Below are 25,097 nucleotides of genomic sequence, written 5' to 3'. Positions count from 1 at the left end.
CTACATGGTCCATTGTACTGCCACACCCTTCTGCCCTCCCTGGTCTGTTGTGCTGCAACTGCTCTTCCTGCCTGCCCCGTGCGGTCTGTTGTGAGGCCCCTTCCCCTGAACTTTCTTGTCTGTGCACAGGTCCTGACCCTCCCTTCTATCCTCCATCGTCCTTTGTGCATGCCCCTGCACCCTCCTTCTTGCCCATCATAGCCATTGTGCTTCCACTAACCCTCCCACTTGCCATGCATGGTCTTCTGTGCTGCCATGGCCCCTCCCACCTCCCCTGTGTGGTCAGTTAGCTGCCCCTGAACCCCTCCCACCTTCCCTCCATGGTCTGTGTGTATGCCATCACAGTCTCACTGTTGCTCTTCATGGTGTGTCTTGCTTCTAGTGCCCATCCTGCCTGACCTCCATGGATATCTTGCTGCTCCTGCCCTGCCCCCTTGCCCCCTTGCCCCCAGCCCTCTGTTTACATGTGCAGACCCCTACTCCCTCCCTCCTGGCTTGTCTGTTCCATTGTAATGCCCCTGATCCGTCCCTCCTGCCCTTTATGGTCTGTTATGCTGCAGCTTTCTCTCCTGTCTGTCCATTATGGTCAGCTAGCTACCATTGCCTCTTGCCCCTCTGTTCTCTGTTGTCCATGTGCATGGTCCTGTCCCCTCCCTCTTGCTTTCTATGGATTGTTGTGCTTCACTCCCGTCCCGCATGCCCTGTGTGGTGTATTGTGCTGCTGCAAACCCTGATGCCTGCCCTGCAGGGTCAGTTTGGTGCGCCTCTCCATGTCCCTCCTGTCCTCTGTTATCCAAGTCCATGTCCCTACCCCATTTCCTTCCATGATCCAATGTACCATACTTGCGAACATTTTGAACTTGGTAAGAGGGAGATTTTGAAAAAAAACTGGGGTATTGATTTTCCCCTTTGAGTTACATTGAAAAAGAGGAGATTGTAGACAGGAGACAGATCAAATAAAGCCCATTTGAGCTTAAAAACATTGGACGTTTCCTGGCTGAATCGGGTCTGTTGGCATGTATGGTTGTACTACCATTGCCTCTTCCTTCTGCTCACAATGGTCTATTACATTGCCACAGCCTCTCTTGCAAGTCCTGTATTGTTGGTTTGTTGCCCCTGCCCCCCTTTCCACTGCCCTCCATAGTCTGTTGTGCTGCCACGGCCCTTCCTGCCTGCTCAGTGTGGTTAAATTGTTGCCTTTGCATCCTCCTACCTGCCTTCAATGTTCAGAGTCCGTGCCCCTTGCCTCTGTCTCTCAACAGTATCCTAATGAACAACTAGATTGCTAACATTCTATATTTATTACAAAAGTGTGGAACGCCTGACGTCATCTTGATGTAATCAAAACTGTAATACCTAGAGCATTTCCTTTAGAAATTACATATATGAGAGGGTCTTATTGGCATCAAAATTATGGTTAGTGCTCTAAAAGACTAAAATAAGGGCATATTTTCTGAGTTTTCAAATAGCGACAAAGCACTTTTAAATTATTTGTTCCCTTTATGTTTTTTTATCCAGTTGACCACTTGATTAAATGTTGCACTTAGGGGAGAGGATGTGGTGTTACTTCCAGAACTGCAGACTTTGCAACTGGGGAACCAGGTTGGAGTTTCTGCTTCAGCTCGACATTCTGTAATTCTGGTCAAATCACTTAGTCTCCCCATGTCTACAACCAAAATGAATTTGTTCTTGTGTGATGTAACCAATGCTCTTGTAAAGCACTCCAATACCTGACAAGTCTGCACTATATAACACTGCAAAAACACAAAATAATAAGTGTTTTGCACACTTCTGTCATTGGGCTATATTTGGGCTACATCTGGGTGATTTTGGGCTACATTTGGGCTCTTTTGTCTCCGGTGGCCATCTTGGGAGATTTATTTGTTATGAAGTTTCCTAATTTCCTCATGTACTGCAGTCTCCTCAGTAGGAAATGCTTTCAGTTTTTTACTTTGATTCCATCATGAAGGTATTCAGATGTGTCACACATTTGCCATAAATTCTGAATGTTAGCACTCTAGTTGCTCATTAGATCACTGTAGTAAAACTACTGTTCACCATGGAAGTCTGCTCCTGGTATTAAAAGTGCATGTTTCAGTCTGCATGTCAGAATTTTTTAATGAAATGGAAGAGGATTTGAGAAGTCACTCAAAATGTGCCCTCATTTTCTTTCTTCAGCATTAATCATAATTTCTATGGCAAAATGAACCCCCTCATTGTGTTCCTTTTTAAATTAAATGTTTTAAGTGTTACCAGTTTATTCCAATCAAGATGGCTTCAGGTGTGCCATACTTTTGTCATAATGAAGACAGTAAGCGCTCTAGTTGTTTTTAAGAACACTTTGGGACATTCTGTCATTGGGCTATATTTGGGCTACATTTGGGTGATATTTGGGCTACATTTGGGCTCTTTTGTCTCTGGTGGCCATCTTGGGAGACTTATTTGTCATGAAGTTTCCTAATTTCCTCATTTACTGCAGTCTCCTCAGTAGGAAATACTTTCAGTTTTTTACTTTGATTCCATCAAGAAGGCATTCAGATGTGTCACACATTTGCCATAAATTCAGAATGTTAGCACTCTTTTTGCTCATTAGATCACTGTAGTAAAGCTACTGCTCACCAGGGAAAACTGCTGCTGGTATTGAAAGTGCATGTTTCAGTCTGCATGTCAGAATTTTTTAATGAAATAGAAGAGGATTTGAGAAGTCACTCAAAAGGTGCCCTAATTTTTCTTTCTGCAGCACTAATCATACTTTTTATGGAAAAATGAACCCCCTCATTTTGTTCCTTTTTAAATTAAATGTTTTAAGAGTTACCACTTTAATCCAAGCAAGATGGCTTCAGGTGTGCCATACGTTTATCATAAGTAGGACTGTTAGCGCTCTAGTTGTTCTTTGGAACACTCTGGGAAGCTGCAGTATAACACAAAGGAATCAACTGACAGTCTCTGCCCTTGTTGGATGTACATGTTTTACTGAGAATGTCAGACTTCATTCTCACATGACTGAGAAAGATAATGTGAATTTACAGAAAATAAGCTCTCAGTTTAGCTTATAGATCACCTTCCAAACCTCTGTGGGAAAAGCATTAGAAAATATTTTTCTCTCAATCATGATATCCCAGCAGAAGGCTTTTTCACATGGTGAAATCACATTAGAACATACCACAATTCCTAAAATGAGTATGGTACCATCAACAAATGATTTATAATGTAACTAAAGTCTTAAAACCTTCTATTAACTGCAATGTTTTTTAATGAGGTGCTATCATGTATATTGGTCCCAAGATGGCTGCCAACAGTTCTTGGATGAAGTGCTGACAGCCAATCAGATCTCAGGATGAGATGTGTGGTTAGGCTCCGCCCATATATATATATATATATATATATGATTTTACTTTTGATTTTCTCAGGAACTACTGAACAGATTGACACCAGACCTGCAAAAGGCACATCCCTGACCTGAGGACTACCTCTCTGCCAAATTTCAAGTAATTCTGTTCAGCCGTTCGGGCTGTACCTTGGACTAAAGGTCCCTATGGAAAATTGCATGGGGAAAACGCGTTTTGGGACCCTCCTTTTTTCTCAGCCCCCGCTTGACGAATCCCCCCGAGACTTTCAGGGTAGGAGCGGAGCGGAGCGCCCCACCTATTTTGAAAATTTCGCGAGGATTCGTCAACCGGTGCCAAAGTTATTCCAAATAGAATGTTGCGGATTTCCGGGGTCCACGCACGTGGGCGGGACTATTCATTGCTTATGACTTTGATAAGTATACCCCTGGAAGAGAACTAGGATTACAGGTAAGTAACTTATCTTGGAATGTGGGGAATCACGGGTCTCTCCAAAACCAGGGACTGGGAAAATGACCTAGATTGGTGCCAACAGGCAGAGAAAGTGGTCTACCAAAGTAGAGGGTGCCCAGCAAAATGGGAAAAGATCTGGTCCTCGTGGGAGGAATATAGAAATTAAATAGAATAAAGCGGGAGGGATACAAGCACAATTGAGACTAGGAAATGAGATGCTGTAATACTCTGTTGTATGTGATATGTGGCTCCCTTCTGTTCGCCCGATATCACCATGTCTCTGTATTATTGTAAAGGTGCACCAACAACTGTTCAATAAAAAGAAGTTTTAAAAATTGGGGAAAAAAAGACAAAAAAAAAAGAAAATGACCGGGCCCAAGTCATCCTAGTGACTCTGGGTTGGGCCTGGAGAATGATGTAGTATCTAGTACTCCTGAGCTTGAGTATCTGTCTTCTGATAAAGCTGCCACTTCAGGAGCTTCTTCTGTTGCAAGACTAGAGCGGGGTGTTGTACCCAGCCCTAGGCAACCTGCACCTCCAGGTGTGGAGATTGAAAGGCAGCAGTTGATTTCATTTAGTCTCCCTCTCGAGGTTATTATTATACTCTAAGCAGACCATTACAGGCCAATTTGTCTGTTGTTTTTGTTGTTTGTTTTATCTTTGGCCCAGCAAAGACTGCACTGTTCAAGGTTACCTATAGGCTCTTTCATCTTTATATGATTGCTTTATCAGCCTTCTTTGTTCAAATGACCTGTTATGAGGTTTATTTAAGGTTTACAACATATGTTTCTGCTGGTGCCCTTTATCATGCTATAGTGGGACTGAAATTTGGTTCTCACTTTTTTGATGTGCACCCCCTTTGTGCCAATGCCCAGTTGCCTACTTCAGCTTTTGACCCTGAAAACTTTTTGGTGGCGATAATGTCAACTGGTCACATACGTGGCATGCACGCACTTTCGGCTCTGCCACCTCATACAACTTTTTCCGCAGACAAACTGGTGCTTAAGCAGCATCCCTACCGAAAGCAGTGACATCTTTTAATGTCTGACAGGCTCTGACCCTGCCAGCCTTTTTGCCCTGCCTTACCCATCATAAGAGGAGAGACTCCATCATTTGGATCCTGAGAGAGCCTTCAGTTTCTACATTGATTGTAGCAGAGACCAACAGGTGGACAATCAGATCCTTGTGGGCGTCTGTGGGGCAAAGAAGTGCAAAGCAGTGGAGGAATGAATCTTACTCCAGTATTGGAACTTATATAGATTCCCATGCTTGTATCATTCCCCGTTGTCGGAATGGGAGTCCCCTGTATACATAAAAAAGCAATAGAAACCATCATTAAAACAGAACTCAGGCCTAGGCCCATTCTTGTTTTGCATCCTATCTACCTGTTTTTTGTAAAAGAGACCCAAAAAAAATGAACAGCCAATCAGATTGGCCTCACCCCTTGGAACCCTCCTGAGAGAAGCTCAGAACCTCAGATTTTTCTACCGCACGTTGTGCTAGGGAGTCTCCACTGAGCTCTGCTCAGTTTTGCTCATAGAACTTGGTTCTACAGTTTTTTCAACAGCTTTTCCTTCAAATTCTTCAGGATTTCAGATAAAGAGAAGACGACCCTCTTTAGAGCTTGTGCTACCTGTGCAAAAAAGAGGTTGTATATTAAAGACAAACACAAGGACTGTATTTACTGTCTGTACCTGGAGCTCAAGGCTGCAGACTGTAAAATTTGTCGCACTTTTTCGACCAAGACTTTACGTGATCGTGAAGGGCGTCTTTTGACCTGGCTCCAGAAACTGAAATCAAGAAAGGAGACAGTGGACAGTGAGGATGCATTTTCTGGGACTTCATCTAGAAGGTCTGTAAAAAAGGGGAAGGACTTCTCCTTCACCTTCTGAAAATCGCTCTGGTAAAGCCCTGAAAAAGACCTCCGATAGATCTAAGGGGCTTAGTCCTGTCGAATCTGCTCACCGAGGTGTAAAGGAGAGGGAAGTGTTGCAGGGATTCTGCTGATACACAGAACTATGCGAAGAACCCCAGGACCTCAGTGAATTGTGGTGTACCAGAAACTCACCTCAGAACCCAGAACCCAGTATCCGGCTAGCATAAGTGTCCCATTCGTTATCCGAGATTTAGCTCGGCGGTCCCAATGTGTAGACAACCCAGAACAAGCGACTCAGTACATACTCAGGAATGGTGGGAATCGGAAATACCTGTTCGTATATTATTCTCACATCAGTCCACAACAATAATCAACAGAGACACGTTGTAAATAAAAGGGGTTTATTTTTATAGACCACGTGTCCTAAGATGCAGTACTTTGGCTAATACAAGCAGACAAATGATTAATATCAAAACCAGCAACATAGTTACAATACCATAGAATATAAAAGGGGTGATCATATTATAATGACAGTGGATACTACCACCTTCCCTTTACTAAGAAGCTAATATTATTATTATGCTAATAGAAGGTCTCTTAGGCTTGAATAGGGGACCCCATACCTCAAAGATCAGCTTAGTGAAATCACATCACAGGAGCATCAGGAGACTTCTCGCAGGAAGGCTCGTCTTCGGTCTGAATAATAAACATGATGTCTGTGATACTAAAAGCACTAATTTTCAGGCATTTGCAGCTGCGCGTGTGTTATGGCTAAATAGTGGGCCGATCAACCTAGAGTGAAAAACATGCATTGTGTAATAACCCAGACTGTTTGTCACACCATGTACAGACCAAGGTCGCTGCGCAGAGCTTGGGATAGTAACAACAGATCGCGCTTGTGTGAAGCAAGTCTCGAGTCAACAGTTTGTTTTAAGAAATAACATGTAAACGCAGTGCCGTGTGCAAAAGCAAAAAGATGGCTTTCTAACATCTAACGTGGTTATGCTAACTTAACAATGCCTGTACGTATTCAGAGAGAACTCACTACACGCCCCCTTGATCGAAGCACTATTTAGTAGGCAAGAAAAGAGAGAACGCAGAGTTCAGTTTCGTCAGAGCAGAACAAGGCGTAACCAATTCAAAGGTTCAGAATGAGTTAAAGTCTGAAACGAAAAAAATTGAAAAGCAACAGGGGAAACTGTGGTGTCCGGAAAAAAAATATAATCAATTAAAAAAAAAACTCAAAACAACCATCATGGAGAAAGCAAAAAAAGTAAATGCCGCGGCAGGGTGCTGTCCAGGAGCGACAGGCGCCAAGGACGATAGTTCAGTCAATCCATGAATGTATAGGCAGCATATGTGGCAACCGCTTCCAACAAAAAATCATTCGCAGGGCCAGCGAAAGTCTCAGCCATCCAATCCATCAACGAGAAGGAACACACGTGTTCTTCAATCAGCGGAGCTTCCAGCACGATCAGAGGGCACCCGGAATGTTCTTCCAAATAGCTCATAGCCAAGAAGTTGTAGGCAGCTGTAGAGATGTCCCAATTACCCAGGATCCCATGTGCTGCTCCACAAGCCATTATCCGGACACCAGAACAGGTCAACTCGTGAGACACTAAGGGCCTCATTAGTTGATCGAAACCCGGCACCGGAGACACCAGGCTGGTCAAGCACAAATCCAAAGGCCATTCAAAGGGGCAATCCAGGCAGTGTAGCACAGGCTGTACGCAGGTGAAGTAGCAATACCGGAAGGACAATCCATACGCCAGGCTTAATGTCGCCAACGGCAGAGTTCCATAAAAGTCAAGCATCCTATCCCGAAGAAGCTGCAGGCGGGACAGGTGCACGAGTGGCACAGATGGAGCAGCCATTTCGTAGAATGAAAAGGAAAAGCAGCACACCTGCCGCTAGCGCCAGAAGTAGCGGAACACCTCCAAAGATGCTCGAGAACAGGGAATGAAAAAAGCCCGGAACCACACCAAAAATAGTTTGGAAAGAGGTCACGAGACCCGAGCCCACAAGTTTAAAAAAATGAGCCAGGCCGGTCGTGGACGAGGCATTGAAAATAGTTTGGATCAAAGAGCCGAAATGTAGGGGGAGGTCAGTATTCAGAAGCGCCTGTACCTCTGTGCGCGTATTAGCAACGTGAAGGTCGAATGTTTCACGAGAGGAAGTCAAAGACACCTCTTTTTGGGACAATAAGGCTCTTATTCTGCTCAACTTGTTGAACTCTGCTTTCAAGGTTGGAATCGAAGGCCAGATAGAAACATCCAGCCGCCCATGCGGGGGTGGAAAGAGAACATTATTGCAGCAGACAACTTTCTGCGAGACAGTTACTATGTATGGGATTCCCACTAACATCCCACAGCAAGCTTCATTATTCAAAATTAAATAACTACCGTTAGCAAGCAGCGTGAAAGAAGGGGTAATCACAGGCACTGGGATACCTCGCAGAACGCAGGCCAAATTCGGGGCTTGTACATTGCACGCGCCGTGTAATTGAATGTGCCTACAAACCAAGGAATGGTCTGGTGACGTGGTGCATTCCTCGCCTTTCAAATAAACCTCAGTTCCGTCCCTAGTACATCTATACGTAAAGGGGGGGGACCAAACCTCGTGTATGAAAGCGGTGCCTAGCGGTTCATATCTACCTAAAGCATAATGTTTCATACAAGACGTAAACTTAAAAAGCGCAAAAGGGAGAGTTATCAATCCGTGTGCTAGCCACGTAGCCGAATTGATCTCCGCTACTGAGAAGGGCAATGGCTCTAATTTTTCAATATGTAACAATGAATATGTAGCATCCTTCATGGACATAAAGCGCTGCTTGTCAGTAAGGTTAAAGGGAAGGAATAACGATGTAGTGTTCAAATAGTCCCAAGGGACCCTCCCTGCCTTTAACGTCTGCAATGTCCACGCAAACTGCATAACAGAACGCAACTGGTTTTGACCATGATATAACACAGACATATCATCATGCACAATATCAACAACTGACGAAACAATATTATCTAATGTATAAATCCTAGAAGAGAGAGTGCTAATGCTATTATCTATAACGGCTAAAACCTTCTCCATGTTTGCTTGGTCAATAGCTCTCAATCTGGAAGCCGCCTCAATCTGTGACAACTTCCAGACTTCGTTGTAAATAGCATACGCCCACCTTTTGGTTCTGCCGCCCACAGGACCCTTAACAAAATCATTCAAATCTATTCTGTCATGTAATTGTGCTAAGTGATCCTTGACAGACGCCAAAGTGGAATGTCGCAGCCAAGATTGACATAACTTGCCCACAGAGTATGTAGTGACAGTATGTGACGACTCAAACCGAGGGTCTACACGTTCTTGAGTATACCCCGGTTTCAGTCCCAGAAAACGTCGTTGACAGATATCTGAACTGCTTTGCCAAATTAACCAACCCTCACTATTAACTTTCGAAATATTGAAAGATGTATTTGAAACTAAGGATTGCAAAGCAGCGCGGGACAGATCTGTGTGGTTATCCCAATTGGGATAAGCGCCCAGATCTGGCACAGAAGGTGACTTTAATTGTTTAGAAGTAGCCAATCCGAAACAGGTGGTTTGGAAGATGGATGAATTTAAAAATAAAATATGATTTGGTATAAGACAGGCACGATGTAAAGCCTCTGTACCCTGTACCTGCCACGGCTTGGAACCCCAAACCGACTTTAGATCAATAGTAGCCTTCCATACATCATAACCTTTGATTGACAACTCGTCCATAAAGGACTTAGAATAAAGTAGCTTCGTGTGTGTCAGTCTAACCTTTGCGGCAGACTCAGGCAGCACCTTAAAATAAAACGCTGCCGGGTTGGAAACACTGAAATCGGTAAAATATGAATACTTGTTAACCAGTGTTTGTGAACTTCCGAATTCGGGAGTAGGACAGTGTTCCCATTGGGTAAAATTTACAAAATTTCTAAACGTATTTGCTTTATGCAGGAAATGATTGCCATAATGTTGAAAACAATACTGTTCCGCATAATTAGCCGCATTTTCGTATAAATCTTCAGCATCAAAAGCGGCATAATATTTCAAATCAGAAAACAGTGATTCAATGGCGTGTACATCCCAATCATCAGAACGTATGTTCTGCCTAACCACATCACCCATAGAAACACGAAATACATTAGGTACATTAATGACCTCTGTAGGCCCATGAATTTGGAATTTAACAGCATCCCATGCGATTCCATCCAAGACGGGCCAGGCAGTAATATTCACAAAAGTCTGGTCCCTCTTCATGATGTGGGACGAGGAGTGGGGGGCCAAAGTTCCATTGATAAGTCTAATTGTCGATCTCTCACTCAGATAGTGGCCATCCACAAGACGGAAAAAAACTATTACAAATCCAATGGACATAAACAAAAAAACACTGAAAAGCAACAGCCAAATGTATGTCCAAGGGGCAATCAAAAAATGTCTCTTAAACCAGCTGAAAAAAACTGCAATGTTCGATGGGGGGCTTGAGGGCAATGAGTTAGTGTCAAAGGAGAAACGGGACTGTCCAAGCGCCGTAGATTGTAAAACAGGTGAGGGACCACGTGTAGGATAAGCATACTCAGTCTCTTCGGGCAAACCACCAGCCGATGGTATCAACAAGGGATCAGTAACCGATTGCATCTCGATGGCAACATCAGGCAAGGTGTTAGAAGCAAGAGTCAACATTGAATTTCTTTGCATCGTCTGGCATGAAACTGCTGGAGTCACACTAAGAAGTATCGGCCACTCGCTGAAGTTTGACATTGTCAATTGAGATGTACCTGTTTTCTTTGCGACCAGGAAGTGGAGGTAAAATGACTGTTCTTGTACCCTGCACTCCAAGCACTGGAACTGGTGCACGATAAGAGGGGCCGAACTCCTTCTTGTTCTCCACCTTCTCACGGACCAGATCACCAACTCGGGGTAGCCAGCCGACTACCGGAATCTGAAATTCAGCTTCAGATGTGGAGGGCATGTGTTCCTTCGATAGAGTGTCTCTGGCTTCTTGCAGAGTCTGTAAAACAGCACAGTGATCATCTACGTCAAAGGGTGCGGTCGACGCCGCCATGTCTAGACCATCAAGGTCTGGTACAAACATTCTGATTCCGAAGAGCATCATGTACGGGGTCCGCCCACCCAGAGACCTTCTAGGGAGATTATTAAGTGCACGTTGGACGTTATACAAATGGGCTAGCCAGTTTCGGCCTGTGCCTAAAACACGGGCTGTCAATGATTGCTTTAAGTCACGGTTCATTCGCTCCACCACACTATTACCCTCAGGTCGGTAGGGGGACGAAAATTTGACTAGGACCCCCAAATTTCTCATAGCCTCCTTGTAAGCCTTAGAGGCAAACGCAGGGCCCTGATCAGAATGGAAGGTACCACACGCAAAAGTTCCCACAAAGACACGCAAATCTCTGATGACAGTCCGCGAGTCAGCACTCCTTTGTGGCCATACCCACAGAAAACGTGTGCACGAATCCACTGCAACCAAGATGTACTTGTACGCAGTATCAGAAGAAAAAGGACCGCAGTGATCCAAATAAACACAACCAAATGGTTTATTGGATATGTACAACTGTGTTTGTGATGGGCGCGCAACAGTAGAAGGTTTAATCTGTTGGCAAATGTCACAATCGAGAACATAAGCGCGCGCTTGTTTATATAAACCGAACCACCAGTAACGTTGTTGTAGCAGAGATATAGTGGCTGACACTCCGGCGTGGGCTGACGCCAACCCCTCATGAGCAGCCAGAATCAGTGCGGGTCTGCAGTCCGCGTTGGGAATAATTCTGTCACCAACGTCGTTAATCCTCACTAATGGGACATTATCAGGACTTAAATGGTAAATGTAACGAGAAGGAAAACCCTTCGGGTAATCGCCTCCCTTTTCTGTAGCAGCAATAGCTGCCAAGATGTCATCATCAATCTTACTCTTTGATCTGGTTACTGCTGCCACTAAGTATGTAGCCACTGCTGTTTTTGCTGCCTCGTCAGCCAAGCCGTTGCCGACAGCATGGACACCAAGTCGTTGGTGACCAAGAGTGTGAATTACATTCACGAGTGGGAGACGTTCTTTAAAGTCTGCCACTCGAACCCAAAGCGTTTTATGCTTAATTGTGCCACCTTTTGTGTCTCGATAATCATTCTGAGACCAGAAGTGTAAATTGTCATTATAGGACTGGACACAGTAGAAAGAATCACTCACAATTAGAGTAGTGACTCGGGGATCGGCAAACTCCAGTGCAAGCACTAGAGCCCGAAGCTCCGCCAATTGCGCGGTACAATCGCCCAATGACTGCGTATGCACTGCATCAGATTGGAATTCACCATTTACGAAAGTACCTACGACAATTGCGCAAGCCGCTGAGTAGGCGTGCTTTGATCCAATTGCGGGCTGCGCAGACCCGTCAGTGTATATGACACAATGGTATTCTTCGAGCGGGCGCAAAGACAGAGGAGCCGGATGAACGAATTCATACTGCAAGAACTCTTGAGTCTGTAATGAGGCATCAAAGATGTAGGTGACGTCTGGCGACGTCAGTGTTGTGGCCCATTGTATCCACCGAGGATGCAAAGCTTTAGAATTTGGTACACTTGCCTTTGTCACCGCTTCTAAGGCGGGATAGGGTGTTACAACCAGAATCTGTTTCCCATGTGACAGTGCGCGTTCTTTAAGGATCGCCATCTGTACAGCAGTCAGAACTTTTTCGACCGCGGAAAAACGTAATTCAGCAGAGGTGTACAAGTGGGATTTGTACGCAATGGGGACTGTATCGCCCTCATTAAACGTCAAATACGTGAAACCCACGGCGCCTGGCACTATTCTTATTACCAGGTTGGTGCGGTTATCACGTGTCAGCAAATATTGTGAAGCAAGAAGGTCAGCCTGTAAAGACTGTAAAATTTTAGAATGTTCCAGCTGCCAGCTAGACTTCGAAAATGTGGGTTGTACCAAGGCGTAAAGCGGCTTGATACGCTGGGCATAATCAGGAATGTACGTACGGCCGAAATTCAGAAAGCCCAGTAGAGATTGTAATTTCTTTAGTGTCGTTGGCGCACTCAAGCATGCGCACTTCTCCAGAAAGTGGGGAGCTAACCCCTTTCCTTCATTATTGAGCTCGTAGCCCAAAAACAACACTGTATATTCCGCGATGTGAGACTTCGCAAAATTGAATTTGTAGCCATAGTCAGCAAAACTCACTACAATATTGTCGACTCGAGACAGATGCGGCAACAGCTCGTCATCCGTGAGGTAGATATCGTCAACATAGGAGTATGCCTCGGGGTCTATTCTTTCTAAGAGGGAAACCACGCGAGCGGAAAAGACGCCAGGGCTATTTTTGTAGCCCATGGCTAATCTCGTAAACTGTTTTTGTTTACCGCCCGAAGTAAACGCTGTCCACTGGCTACTCAGTGTGGACAGGTTATGGCTAAAAAAGCCATTGGAAATGTCAAGTGTCGTTTTAAATCGTTTACGCACGAGACTGTCGACTAGAGCCGAGCTATGTGTATTTTGTACCGCGCAGGTCCGGCAATGGGAGTTTAGGTGCCGGTAATCCAAAACTAAACGGTACGAGCCGTCAGGCTTCGTCACAGTGAATAAAGGGTTATTCATAGGGGACACACATGTTTCAATTACACCCTGATATTCCAATTGTTCAAGGATCGCCGCGACGTGAGGTCTAGCCTCACGACGCATGGGATATTGGGGCTGAGGCTGGGGCATAGACCGCAATGGAATCTCATGGCAGGGGGACAACCGGTCCCAACCCACCTGAGTACGATATACCGCTGGCGCAAGCGCCAGCGCCCACTCACCAGCGTACATTTCAGCTTGGTCCTTAGGCACTGTGTGCGCAAAGGACGGGAGGATTTTCTCCTCCCCTCTAGGAGCTTCCAAAATGAAGGCCGGGGGCCAATCTGCCTCCGCTAGGAGGATATCATAGGTGGTGGTCAGATTATCCCAAAAAATCCCTTTTATAGTACGTTGTATGTCACCCTCTATTAATAAGACTATTTCATAAAGTCTATCAGGGGGAGCCACTCTGGTGTCAGCTGTTTCAACAGTAACCAATACATCAGTTGCTGTCGCCGCCAGAAATGGACGCAGAGCTTGACGGACTATGGTAATTTCCGCTGCGCTGTCTAGTAGCGTCAGCGCCCATGTCCGGTTCTGAAGCTGTGTCCGCACTATCTGAGGCATATGTTGCCGTCAGAGCCGCCACTTTCTTCTTCTGAAACGGGGGTCTTTGTCGAGCAAACTCGTCCTGCTTGCCTTTACCCTCAGTCTGTCGGGGTTGGTCACGCTGTTGTGGAGCACCCCGACCTTTGCCACCGCCTCCGCCACCAGACTGTGTAGCCGATGTTTCCTGTGAAGAACGAGGAGAACGTGGTTCAGAAACCTGAAATCTATCAGGAGACTTAATAGTAGCACGATCTCGCAGATCATAAGTGCGTTCACTACTTGACTGTACGGGAGAGGCAGGCCGAGAGCCCTGTTTCTGCTGCTGCTTGCCCTGTTGTTTAAACGGCCACTTTTGTTTTGGAAAAAAGGGTCGTTCATCCTTACCAGAAGTTCCTGCCTTACCCTGCTGCTTAGAATCGGGATTCTTGATCACAGGCTTAACTCCTAAAGAGCTACGACCCAAATCACGATATGCTTCTGCGATTATTTTAGCAAATTCCTGCGGCTTGTCCTCTTCAGCAACCTTCTTCAGTTCATTACGAACCTGAAAGTGCAACGCATCACCCTTAAGGTTTCCCATTATCATGGTAGCCACCAGGCCAAAATCTCCGAGGAGCCGCATCCCCAATTCTATCGCAGACTCCGCTCCATGGTCCTCTTGAACCTGTTTAATGATGGAGGGCAGCTGTAACATAGACGGAGTGCCGAAGCACTGCGCGTACGTCGCAGCAAAAATCTTACCCCAGGATACACAGTCATCTATATGGGGAACTAAGTCTTTAGGCAAACTAATGGTGAGGATCCTGTGTTTTTCCACAGGAGTTGTATGCGGATAAACCGCCTCTATTTGGTCAAATTTTTCAGCAAGCCAAAAAGGATAATCATCCCTTGCGAGGGGGCGCTTGCCCACAACAGAATTGACCATAACAGGACTAATGACCACCGCGTGACGATCACTAGGTTGTCCCGCACTAACAGGCGTTTCAACTCATAGACCAAACGTTAGGTGCGCCATGTTGCAGGGATTCTGCTGATACACAGAACTATGCGAAGAACCCCAGGACCTCAGTGAATTGTGGTGTACCAGAAACTCACCTCAGAACCCAGAACCCAGTATCCGGCTAGCATAAGTGTCCCATTCGTTATCCGAGATTTAGCTCGGCGGTCCCAATGTGTAGACAACCCAGAACAAGCGACTCAGTACATACTCAGGAATGGTGGGAATCGGAAATACCTGTTCGTATATTATTCTCACATCAGTCCACAACAATAATCAACAGAGACACGTTGTAAATAAAAGGGGTTTATTTTTATAGACCACGTGTCCTAAGATGCAGTACTTTGGCTAATACAAGCAGACAAATGATTAATATCAAAACCAGCAACATAGTTACAATACCATAGAATATAAAAGGGGTGATCATATTATAATGACAGTGGATACTACCACCTTCCCTTTACTAAGAAGCTAATATTATTATTATGCTAATAGAAGGTCTCTTAGGCTTGAATAGGGGACCCCATACCTCAAAGATCAGCTTAGTGAAATCACATCACAGGAGCATCAGGAGACTTCTCGCAGGAAGGCTCGTCTTCGGTCTGAATAATAAACATGATGTCTGTGATACTAAAAGCACTAATTTTCAGGCATTTGCAGCTGCGCGTGTGTTATGGCTAAATAGTGGGCCGATCAACCTAGAGTGAAAAACATGCATTGTGTAATAACCCAGACTGTTTGTCACACCATGTACAGACCAAGGTCGCTGCGCAGAGCTTGGGATAGTAACAACAGATCGCGCTTGTGTGAAGCAAGTCTCGAGTCAACAGTTTGTTTTAAGAAATAACATGTAAACGCAGTGCCGTGTGCAAAAGCAAAAAGATGGCTTTCTAACATCTAACGTGGTTATGCTAACTTAACAATGCCTGTACGTATTCAGAGAGAACTCACTACAGAAGGACTATCAAAAGAAACGAGTCTTCAGAAGAAATCCAGTTCTGTTCCTCCAAAGTCACCCCCTTCATTTACGAAAACCTTCAGAAAGCCATCTTCATTGTCTTCTGATGTAAAGTCTTCAAAGAAGTCTCTCTCATCGACGACGCCGTCTACGATTCCGTCGACAAAAACTTCAAAGATAAAGTCTTCTTCAGTTCTCACCCCGTCGACGGGCTCGTCAACGGTGATTTCCTCATCACCTGTTCTGGCACAGGGCTCTGTGTCGACGGGATCTGTATCGTCGACGATGACGATGAAGATGTCGACGACGAGTGCAGCGACACTAACAACGTCGACGACTGCGTTGACGACAGCGGCGTCGACAACGGTGATTTCTTCGTCGACGATTCTTTTGCCTACGACGATCCCGTCAACGATGTTGTCGACGGTGGAAAAATTTCAATCCTGCTTAAAAAAAGGCAGATTATACCAGAGATGACATCACCAAGGAGGGTGACTCCGTTACCACCTGCTCTTCTCCGAGAAGAAGAGGAATCGGACGAGGAGGAAGGATCCTTTGGCTATGCGAATAGCCCTTCTCCGCTTCACGTTAAATGCCAGGACACTGATTCTGAAGGGGAGTATGAGAATTATGAGCAGTATGGTATTCCTTCTCCATTTCAACCAGAATATCATCAGGAGATGGATCAAATTCCCTCTTCCTTATTATCGGATTTACAAGCCATGCTAGTGGATTACAGGAGGAGATTTGCGACACAGCCTCCTATATCAGTAGGACTTCCGAGTAATACTATTCCTCCAGCTCGTCCTGTGACCACGCAAGTACCACAGCCTCAACCAATGGTGGATGCGCAAGATGTGCCAATGGTTGTGCCTGCCGCCCAAGATGACACCTCTGACGACGACCAAGGGAATGTTAAAATTCCGGAATTGGATGTAGAGTGGGATGACTATATCATTCCAGATCCAGCTTCCCCTGCTCCAACACCTGCTGATTCCCCCCTGTAGATATAGGGTGTTTCCATAATTTAATGGAGAGAGCCACCAAGAAGTTTGCTCTACCCATGGCTAAGGTGGAATCGTAATGTTTCCTTTATGACTTTAAAGAACCTTATAAGAAATCAATCAGGTCAATTTCGATTGTGGACCATGTTTGGGAGGAAGGCTTAAAAGTTATGCAAAATCCAGCTACGGTGATTCCAGTTCTACCTAGCCTGTAGAAAAAATATAAGGCTCCGGAGGGAAGCCCGGCCTGTTTGACCAGCCAACCTAAGCCAGGCTCTGTAATCTCACAAGCTGCGAAGAGGAAATCTAGGAATCCTTCAGCTCCTCTTACCACTCCTCCAGATAAGGAGGGCAGGCGGCTGGATAATGTAGGCAAAAGATTTTCGTCCATGTCCAGTCTGCTAGTCAGAGCTGCTAGTTCTTTGGCTATTCTTGGACGATATGATCGCCAGATGTGGTGCAACCTTTCCCCCTATCTAGAGCAGCTGCCAGAAGAGACAAAGAAAGAGACTAAAAGGATTCTTCAGGAGGGAGAATTAACATCAGCAGAAATCATTGATTGTGCTATGGTCATTGCAATAACGGCTTTTCGATCCTTAGCTGGAGCAGTGGTTCTGCGGCGACAGGGCTGGTTATGGGCTACTTGGTTCCGCCCAGAAGTCCAGAACAAAATCTTAGATATGTCTTTTGATGGGGAAGCGTTGTTAGGAAAACATATTGATGATGCGCTTCAAGATATCAAAAAAGATACGGAAATAGCAAAATCCTTGGGGACTCCGCAGTACCGCAAGTTGCCTTTCCGAGGATGCAACAGGAAGAGTGTGACAGTCTACGACCATCCGACGGTGGCGGCGCCCAACTCAAGATGGCCGCCGCCGACAGAACCGGAACTACAACCAGCGGTCTAGCGGACGACGGGGGCGGAGCGGAGGTGTACACAAAAACGGAGGACAACGAGGGGAAGGCGCGCGAGAGTTGGAGGGAGACGACGCCAGCCGGTGAAGAGTGGAGAGCGTTCGAGAGTAAGGAGGAGGACAACGAGACCGTCGCCTGGTACAGCGAGAAGTATCGACCTCCGGATCGGGAGGACGCCGACAGCGAGAAGTATCGACCTCCGGATCGGGAGGACGCCGACAGCGAGAAGTATCAACCTCCGGATCGGGAGGACGCCGACAGCGAGAAGTATCGACCTCCGGATCGGGAGGACGCCGACAGCGAGAGGATCAGCTCAAGGAGCAACGCGCTCGGGACCCCTGCTCTCCAGGACGTGAAGGAGACCGGGTCTCCCTACACCACGGCCCATGGGGGTCGTGGGAGCAGGCAAGTGACGGGCGTATGCTCATCTGTGTTACAGGGGCTGTGGGCACGCGTGAGGGGTGCACCTAGCTAAATCACCGATACTCCCACACGATAGACACATCACGAGTACGAGGGCTTGGTGACGGTGTGCACTTTTCCCCTTCCCTTGTTGTTTTCAATCTGGTCACCATCCTAAAGCCATTTCTATTTTCCTTTTTCCATTTTGGGTCCTCGAGAACCGACCGGAGACTCCCCTATCCGTGACGACAGCGTTCAAGAGGCGATTTGGGCTCCCTTACCTGACCTTCCACCCGGATACTGTTCCCTTCTTATGGCATGTGTGACTCTATAACAACGTTGCCAATAAAAGAAAAGAATAACCCTTCCCACAGCAGTACACGTTATTGACCAGGTTCATAAACAGGGAGGAAAGGGAGGGGGTTCGGAATAGGGGATCCAGGACAAAGAGGTAACTCAACGTATAGAGGAGGTTATCAACAACAGCGTTACTCCTCATATGGTTCCCAATCGCAGTCCTACAGGCCTAACTACAGTCAGCGGTAGAACCAATCGTCTTCGTCTTTCTCTCGGTCGAACAACAGAGGACGACAAGGTCGCCAGGGCAGAGACAACACCAAGCGCCAATAGCGGCTTGCTGGCTCTGGCTACTGCCCCATCTCCTCCTGTGTCATCAGTGGGAGGCAGAGTTTCACATTTCCTCCAGAACTGGCAACAAATATCATCGGACCGGTGGGTATTAAACATCGTTCTTTATAGCCATACCCTGGAGTTCGTCCATCCACCACCATCCAAAACCCCTTGCGCTGTGGTATTGAAACATCTCCGTCTATTACGATTAGAGGTTCATCAAATGCTCGTCAAAGGAGCCATAGAACCGGTCCCTATCTCTCAAAGGGGACGGGTTTTTACTCCCGGTTCTTCCTAATCCGGAAGACGTTAGAAAAGTGGCACCCTATACTAGATCTGAGGGAGCTCAACACCTATCTCATCAAACAATCTTTTCGGATGGTTTCTCTGCAGGACATCCTCCGTCTTCTCAACCCAGAGGATTTCATGGCCACTCTGGATTTGGAGGACGCTTATTTTCATGTACCCATCCACCCAGCTCACAGGAAGTATCTTCGATTTACAGTAGCCAGGAGCCATTTTCAATGCAAGGTTCTTCCCTTTGGTCTGCGTTCTGCTCCACGGATCTTCACAAAGGTGTTAGCTCCGGTAGCAGCTTTTCTACAAAGACAAAAGCTGCAGGTTTTCTCTTACCTGGACGACTGGTTGATGAAAGTTCCTACCAAGCAGGCAGCAGAAAAATCAGTCGGAACGTGTTTACGTCTGTTTGCCAATCTCGGACTAACGCTCAACGAGCAGAAGTCTTCTCTTCTTCTGTCAAGGACAGCCAGGTTTCTAGGGGCCATTCTGGACACTTCAGTAAACAAAGCTTTCCTGTCTGTAGAGAGACAACAGAAGCCGATGTCAATGGCTTCCCTATTGTTAAAAAAGTCACTTTCAGTTCGCCTCTACAAGTCCCTGCTGGGTTCCATCTCTTTATGCATACCCCTGATTTCGCATTGCAGACTAAGAATGCGTCCACTTCAGGAGGAGTTGGATTTGCAGTGGCGCCAAGTAGACGAATCCTTCGACGACAAGATCTCAGTTACCGAGACCATGAGAGACGCCGCATCTTGGTGGATGACCAAGGAAAACATTTCTCAAGGGCTTTCTTTCAAACTATCCCCGGCTCCTCTCATTATAACTACAGACGCCTCTCTCGAAGGCTTGGGAGCAGTGTTACAAGACCTTCATGTGAGCGGCCGATGGAGGCCTCAGCATCAACTGCTGCACATAAATCTGCTAGAACTCAGAGCAATTCGTCTAGCGTTACAAGCTTTTCTTCCAACTTGTTTTCATCTGTAGGTGGATAGTCCTCTGTGCCTGCATTAAAATCGGCTGCATGCTAGCTAAGAAGCAGCCCCCTGAAGGATTAGGGGTGTTACACGGTTCCTACGATTCTAGGACTATGTATTTAGAACAACAAAACTTCTGACTGAGTCTTCTTATATAATCAGTAAATGTTGGTCTGTTTATCTAGCTCACAGTACCGCATCTAAACTCCTACACCTACAGAGTTATTGATGTTGTCAGTATGCTAGAACATGACTGTCCGAGTCCCAAGATCTAACCCTTTCGTTTCTCACTTTTGCATGCCAAAAGTTTCACAAAGAAAAGATTCAATATTGTATTTTCAAATGTTTATTGAATAGCTCTAATCTTTGTCTATAAAACATGAACTGTGATTATGAGAAAGATGGGACAAATTATAATAAGCATGATTCGAATGGTGAAAACACAAACAATTCAACCATGTTAATTTTTCTTAATGTTACTAAGGTTACTCCCGTCTGTTACTAATCTCTATACTAAAGAGAGTATGTCAGGAGTACCCATTTGCCAAGCCTATTGGGATACCCCAACCCCATAACTTGGTACTGTATGTCAGGAAGCTAGGCTCCATGCATTAACCAATGCATCTACGTCTGAGTGTATCTTTCTTCTCCGGATAAAGGTCATGTACCGTGGAACTGCATCTTTCACAACTCACATCAGCATTCCTTGATGACTCCATTGGGAAGTGAACCTCTCACTAATTTCAACATGGACGCTGTTTAAATATTAAAACAGCAAGCTTATCACACTGTGCCAAAGGTGCAGAACAGTGTCTTACTTTGTCTGGGTGAGGGAGGGGGGAGGCGGGGGATTCGGCTCCATCAAACAAAATAAGACGAGGCATCATGTTCTCAATTGTGAGACCCTGGAACTAAATGTGTAGACTCCATGGCGACTATGCCTATCAGCAATAAATGTGTGCATGGGCCATTCTTGCAATAGGAAAAACATTTGCAAACCACCAGTAGAAAGCGATAAGTTAAAACCAGAAACTGAAGTTGAGACTAGATCTAAGCTACATAACAGGGGCCCATTCCACTCGGGCCAAGACTGCTACTTCTGCGCAGGCAGATGGAGTGCTGTACTTGAGATCAATCAGGCTGTTATGGGGGCCTTAGTGCACACTTTCACAAAACACTATTTTCTTGACAATCAGGTATGTCGAGATGGGTATTTCGCTCAGTCGGTCCTGCTAGACTTTTTCATCGGATACGTTCCACAAACTCACCGTTTAGGGGGGTCCTGCTTTCGTGTCTGTTTACAAGGTTGGGAATCTGCAGTTCGAAGTATACATCAGGAGAACAAGTTACTTACCTTTGGTAATGCTTGTTCTGATGGATACTCTATCTAATCACAGATTCCAATTTGCTGGGAGTGGACAAGCCTGTAAGAAAAAAACTGACATCAGGGCGCATGGGTAATGTTTAGATGTGGCTCCGTTTATCACTTCTGGGGTGCAACATAGTCGATGTAGAACACCACCTACTGGTGTCATCCAGGAGTACTACGTTTGAGTTTTTCGGATCCAGCCTTACACCTGGGAAATATTCACAAGGTGAAAAATCTGCAGTTAGAGTATCCACCAGCAAGAGCATTACAGAAAATAGGTAACTTCATGGTTTGTATAGTTTTGCATCTGGATGGTGATAAAACCCTGCTCCAAGGCCCCCCAGACTCCACATCGGTCCACCTGATGGGCATCCTACACACTGCAGGATTTCTCATCCAGGGCCACCACGTCACCCCCATTCAGATGGGCCGCCATAGCCTCTCCTTGTTAGCCCACACCGTCAACTCCATCTTCAAATACAAAGGTATAATGACTTGCATCCCTGCTCATCTTGGAAAGAGGCTCACCACCTCTGGTGGCTCTCTGTACACCTGCAGCCAGGCTTCTATCACACTACAGACTAAGAAGTATAAAAGTGAACAACAAGGCAGCAGGCTTTTTCCATCTATGGATTCAGAATCTGGAACAAAATTCTCGTACCCATCAGGACTGCCCAAATGCGGTTTCAGTGTAGGAAAGAGTTGAAAATGCACCTCTTTAAGAAGACTACATCTCGGTGTAGTAACAGTACACTTCTGCTCCCAGAACCCAGCTACTGCTCCTTTCACTAATTGACTGTATGCTTGCATTTAACCTCGTAAAGAACTTAACTACCTTTTGCCTTATGCAGGCCGCCCAAAAACTTCGACCTCACCTACGTACCAGATCCCAGTGCTGTGGGTCTCTCCATCTTCTCAGTATCCTGTGTTACAACAAGGAATGCTATGGTGGTTGATAATTAGGGGCTTTTGGACTCGGGCTCTGGAGTGTTCATTCTGGAACTGTGCATCATCTTAAATTCTTCTGTGTTTCAGACAAAACTGAAAATTCATTTGTTCTCTTAAGCTGCTGTCTGATCTCTCGCTTTGTACGTCTCTGGTGAAGCAACTTATCTACGTGACCGTTGCACTTCATAAATAATAGAATCTCTCAAAGTCCACCCACGGTTTTGAGTTTAGACACCTGTCCATGCACTAACTGTTGGAATCCTTAGCCACTCCCCCCAAAAAGAGGCTCAAATCAGGATACAAAAGAAACAATTGATGGACGGAATGCTGAACGATGCAAACATTTGGACCCAGCCATATGCAAATCACTTTTGACCCTGTTCCTTGTGGGAACAGTCCAGCCCGAACTGCCAAGCAAGGCCCCCCTGACTGGAAACAAGTATCCTGAGACCGGTTTCAGGGCATCACTCTTCATCAGCCAGGCTAGCTTGAATCCAGGGGGGTAGTGAGCACGGGACCCACATCTGGGCATACCCTTCCCACTTAGGGCGACATATGCTAAAGAAACAATTGATGGACGGAATGCTGGACAATGCAAACATTCACCCCCAGTCACAAGGATCTGGGTTAAATCCATCATTCGTTTGCTCACCACACCTCCCCAGTTTGGACCCAGCCATATGCAAATCAGTCTTGACCCTGTTACTTTTGGGAACAGTCCAGCCCAAACTGCCAAGCCAGGTTCTCCCTGGACCGGAAACAATTATCCTGGGACCGGTTTCAGGGCATCACCCATAGACGGAATGCTGGACAATGCAAACATTCACCCCCAGTGACGAGGATCTGGATTAAATCCATTATTCTTTTGCTCACCACACCACACCACCCCAGTTTGGACCCAGCCAAATGCTAATCAGTCTTGACCCTGTTCCAGATCAGGATGCACTCAGTTCATTACAGAAAGTAGCCACCATCCAGGGGAAGTTTTTTTGATAAAATCGAGCAGATACTCAATGTTAGTCTAAAAGTGCGTATGAATCTCTAGCCATCTCATAGGTAGGGACCACTCATAAAAAAAAATCAGGCAGAGTCTTGCTCGGCAGGCAGCTCACAAGCAAAATTGGAGCCATCTTTGAAAATTACAAACCACTATATTCTAAGTCTCTAAGAGACAGGTTTCCAAGAGGGGATGCTCCTCAGGTTGACGCCATCCTATTGAAAGGCTACTGCATTTGGTATGTCCTTTGTTACCTCTGGAAAAGTGGATAAATAACACTTATCACTTAGAACGTTGCCTTTCTGGCCCTAAAACTGGCCTAAAACTAGACATGTGCTGGTCGATTTGCTCATTGTCCCTCATAGTAGCATTCGTTGTCGCCAATTATTCAAAAATGTAAGCCAAATATTATAGACTGCTGAAGCTTGCCCACCCCGGCTTTCAGTTTGGGCCTATAACAAAGGAGCAGTATTGTAATGGCCAGAGTAGCCTTCAACAGTGGAAAAGAAAGTTATTACAGCATTGTGAACCATGAAGGCTGATTGTTCTAACTAAATCAAAAGCTTCCCAGAGACACTGGGGGTGTTAAAAAAAAAAAAAACTCCTGCGCCTCAGACGTTTTTGAGCCTTCGTTTCTCAGATCCTGTTATGCATGTTTAATAATTACAGCTGCATGCAGGGCCATGGCAGTGACTGGCAAACTTGGACAGCAGGAGCTCTCAAAGGAGGCAAAGTCAGCCCCATATTCTCCCATGGCTTTGCCAAACTCCTTTCATTGGTTTGGCAGTCCTGAGGTAGATACAGGAGCAAAGGGGCATTCCCCATTCCTCCTTCTGTGGCTCAAGTGATTCTCTGAACTACAAAAGGAGGGAGAGGAAGACTCTTCCATAGTCTCTGCCTCGCTCATTTTACCCTGGGCGTTCCACGTATCCTGGATAGAGAGGGGAGAATGACAGTCAAAGTCTGTAGATTAGGACATTGGAAAGTTGACAGGAGCCGGTCTATACCTATGTTTATAATCTACTGCTGCTCCATTTTCTCCAGTGGCGTGCTCAACATCACAGTGTGCATCCAACTTTTGAAGGACATTCTTACACAACTTCTTAAATACAGATGTGTATGTAGTAAAGAATGCATACTCTTAACAGCTTCATGCTATGATCTGTTATGTGTATGCATTCTTTACTCCATACCCAGCTGTGTTAAAAAAGTTAAGAGTGTCCTTCTCGAAGTTGGGGGAACAGTAACATTATTTACTTAACCTTAATATCTTTTCTTGATGCTAGACTCAATCCTATCTGTATAGAAGATGTCTATAGTGCCCTGTCATTTTAAATTGTATTTCTCTTTATTGAACAGTCTGCTTTTGCTTCTCCATCTTGTGTGCTTTTTGTTCCAGGCGGAACCAGAATTACCTCGATATCCTGCGGTTGTTATCACTCGGTGACAAGCAGCTTAACTCCTTTGACATTTCGCTGCGCTTCACCCATCTCTTCTGGTTTGGAGACCTCAACTACCGCCTTGACATGGACATCCAGGTACATTCATTTCATGTGCATCAGCAATGCATCTAATTCTGCTCACGTAGATATGTCCTAATATGCAATTGTCTCTTTGTCGTCATGGACTATAACACTATAACCTAAGAAGTTGTAGACTGTAACTTCCAACCTATGGCATTTATATGATACATCATATACAAAGCAACACTGAATTTTTACCTATCTTGAACC

The 25,097-nt window shown here is 45.6% G+C and overlaps 1 protein-coding gene across 3 annotated transcripts in view; it reads left to right on the top strand.

Annotated features, from left to right (window-relative positions):
* INPPL1 (inositol polyphosphate phosphatase like 1) overlaps nucleotides 1-25,097 on the top strand; it is a 1,340,026-nt gene that overhangs the window by 878,918 nt on the left and 436,011 nt on the right. For all 3 annotated transcript variants that reach the window (XM_085623407.1, XM_085623409.1, XM_085623408.1), the window contains one exon: nucleotides 24,764-24,902. In XM_085623407.1, coding sequence (XP_085479533.1) covers nucleotides 24,764-24,902 — 139 coding nt within the window. The remainder of the gene's footprint in view (nucleotides 1-24,763; nucleotides 24,903-25,097) is intronic.

This window comes from Triturus cristatus, chromosome 8 (assembly GCF_964204655.1).
Source record: "Triturus cristatus chromosome 8, aTriCri1.1, whole genome shotgun sequence".
Lineage (NCBI taxonomy): Eukaryota > Metazoa > Chordata > Amphibia > Caudata > Salamandridae > Triturus > Triturus cristatus.
This window is presented reverse-complemented; position numbering and strand designations above follow the sequence as displayed.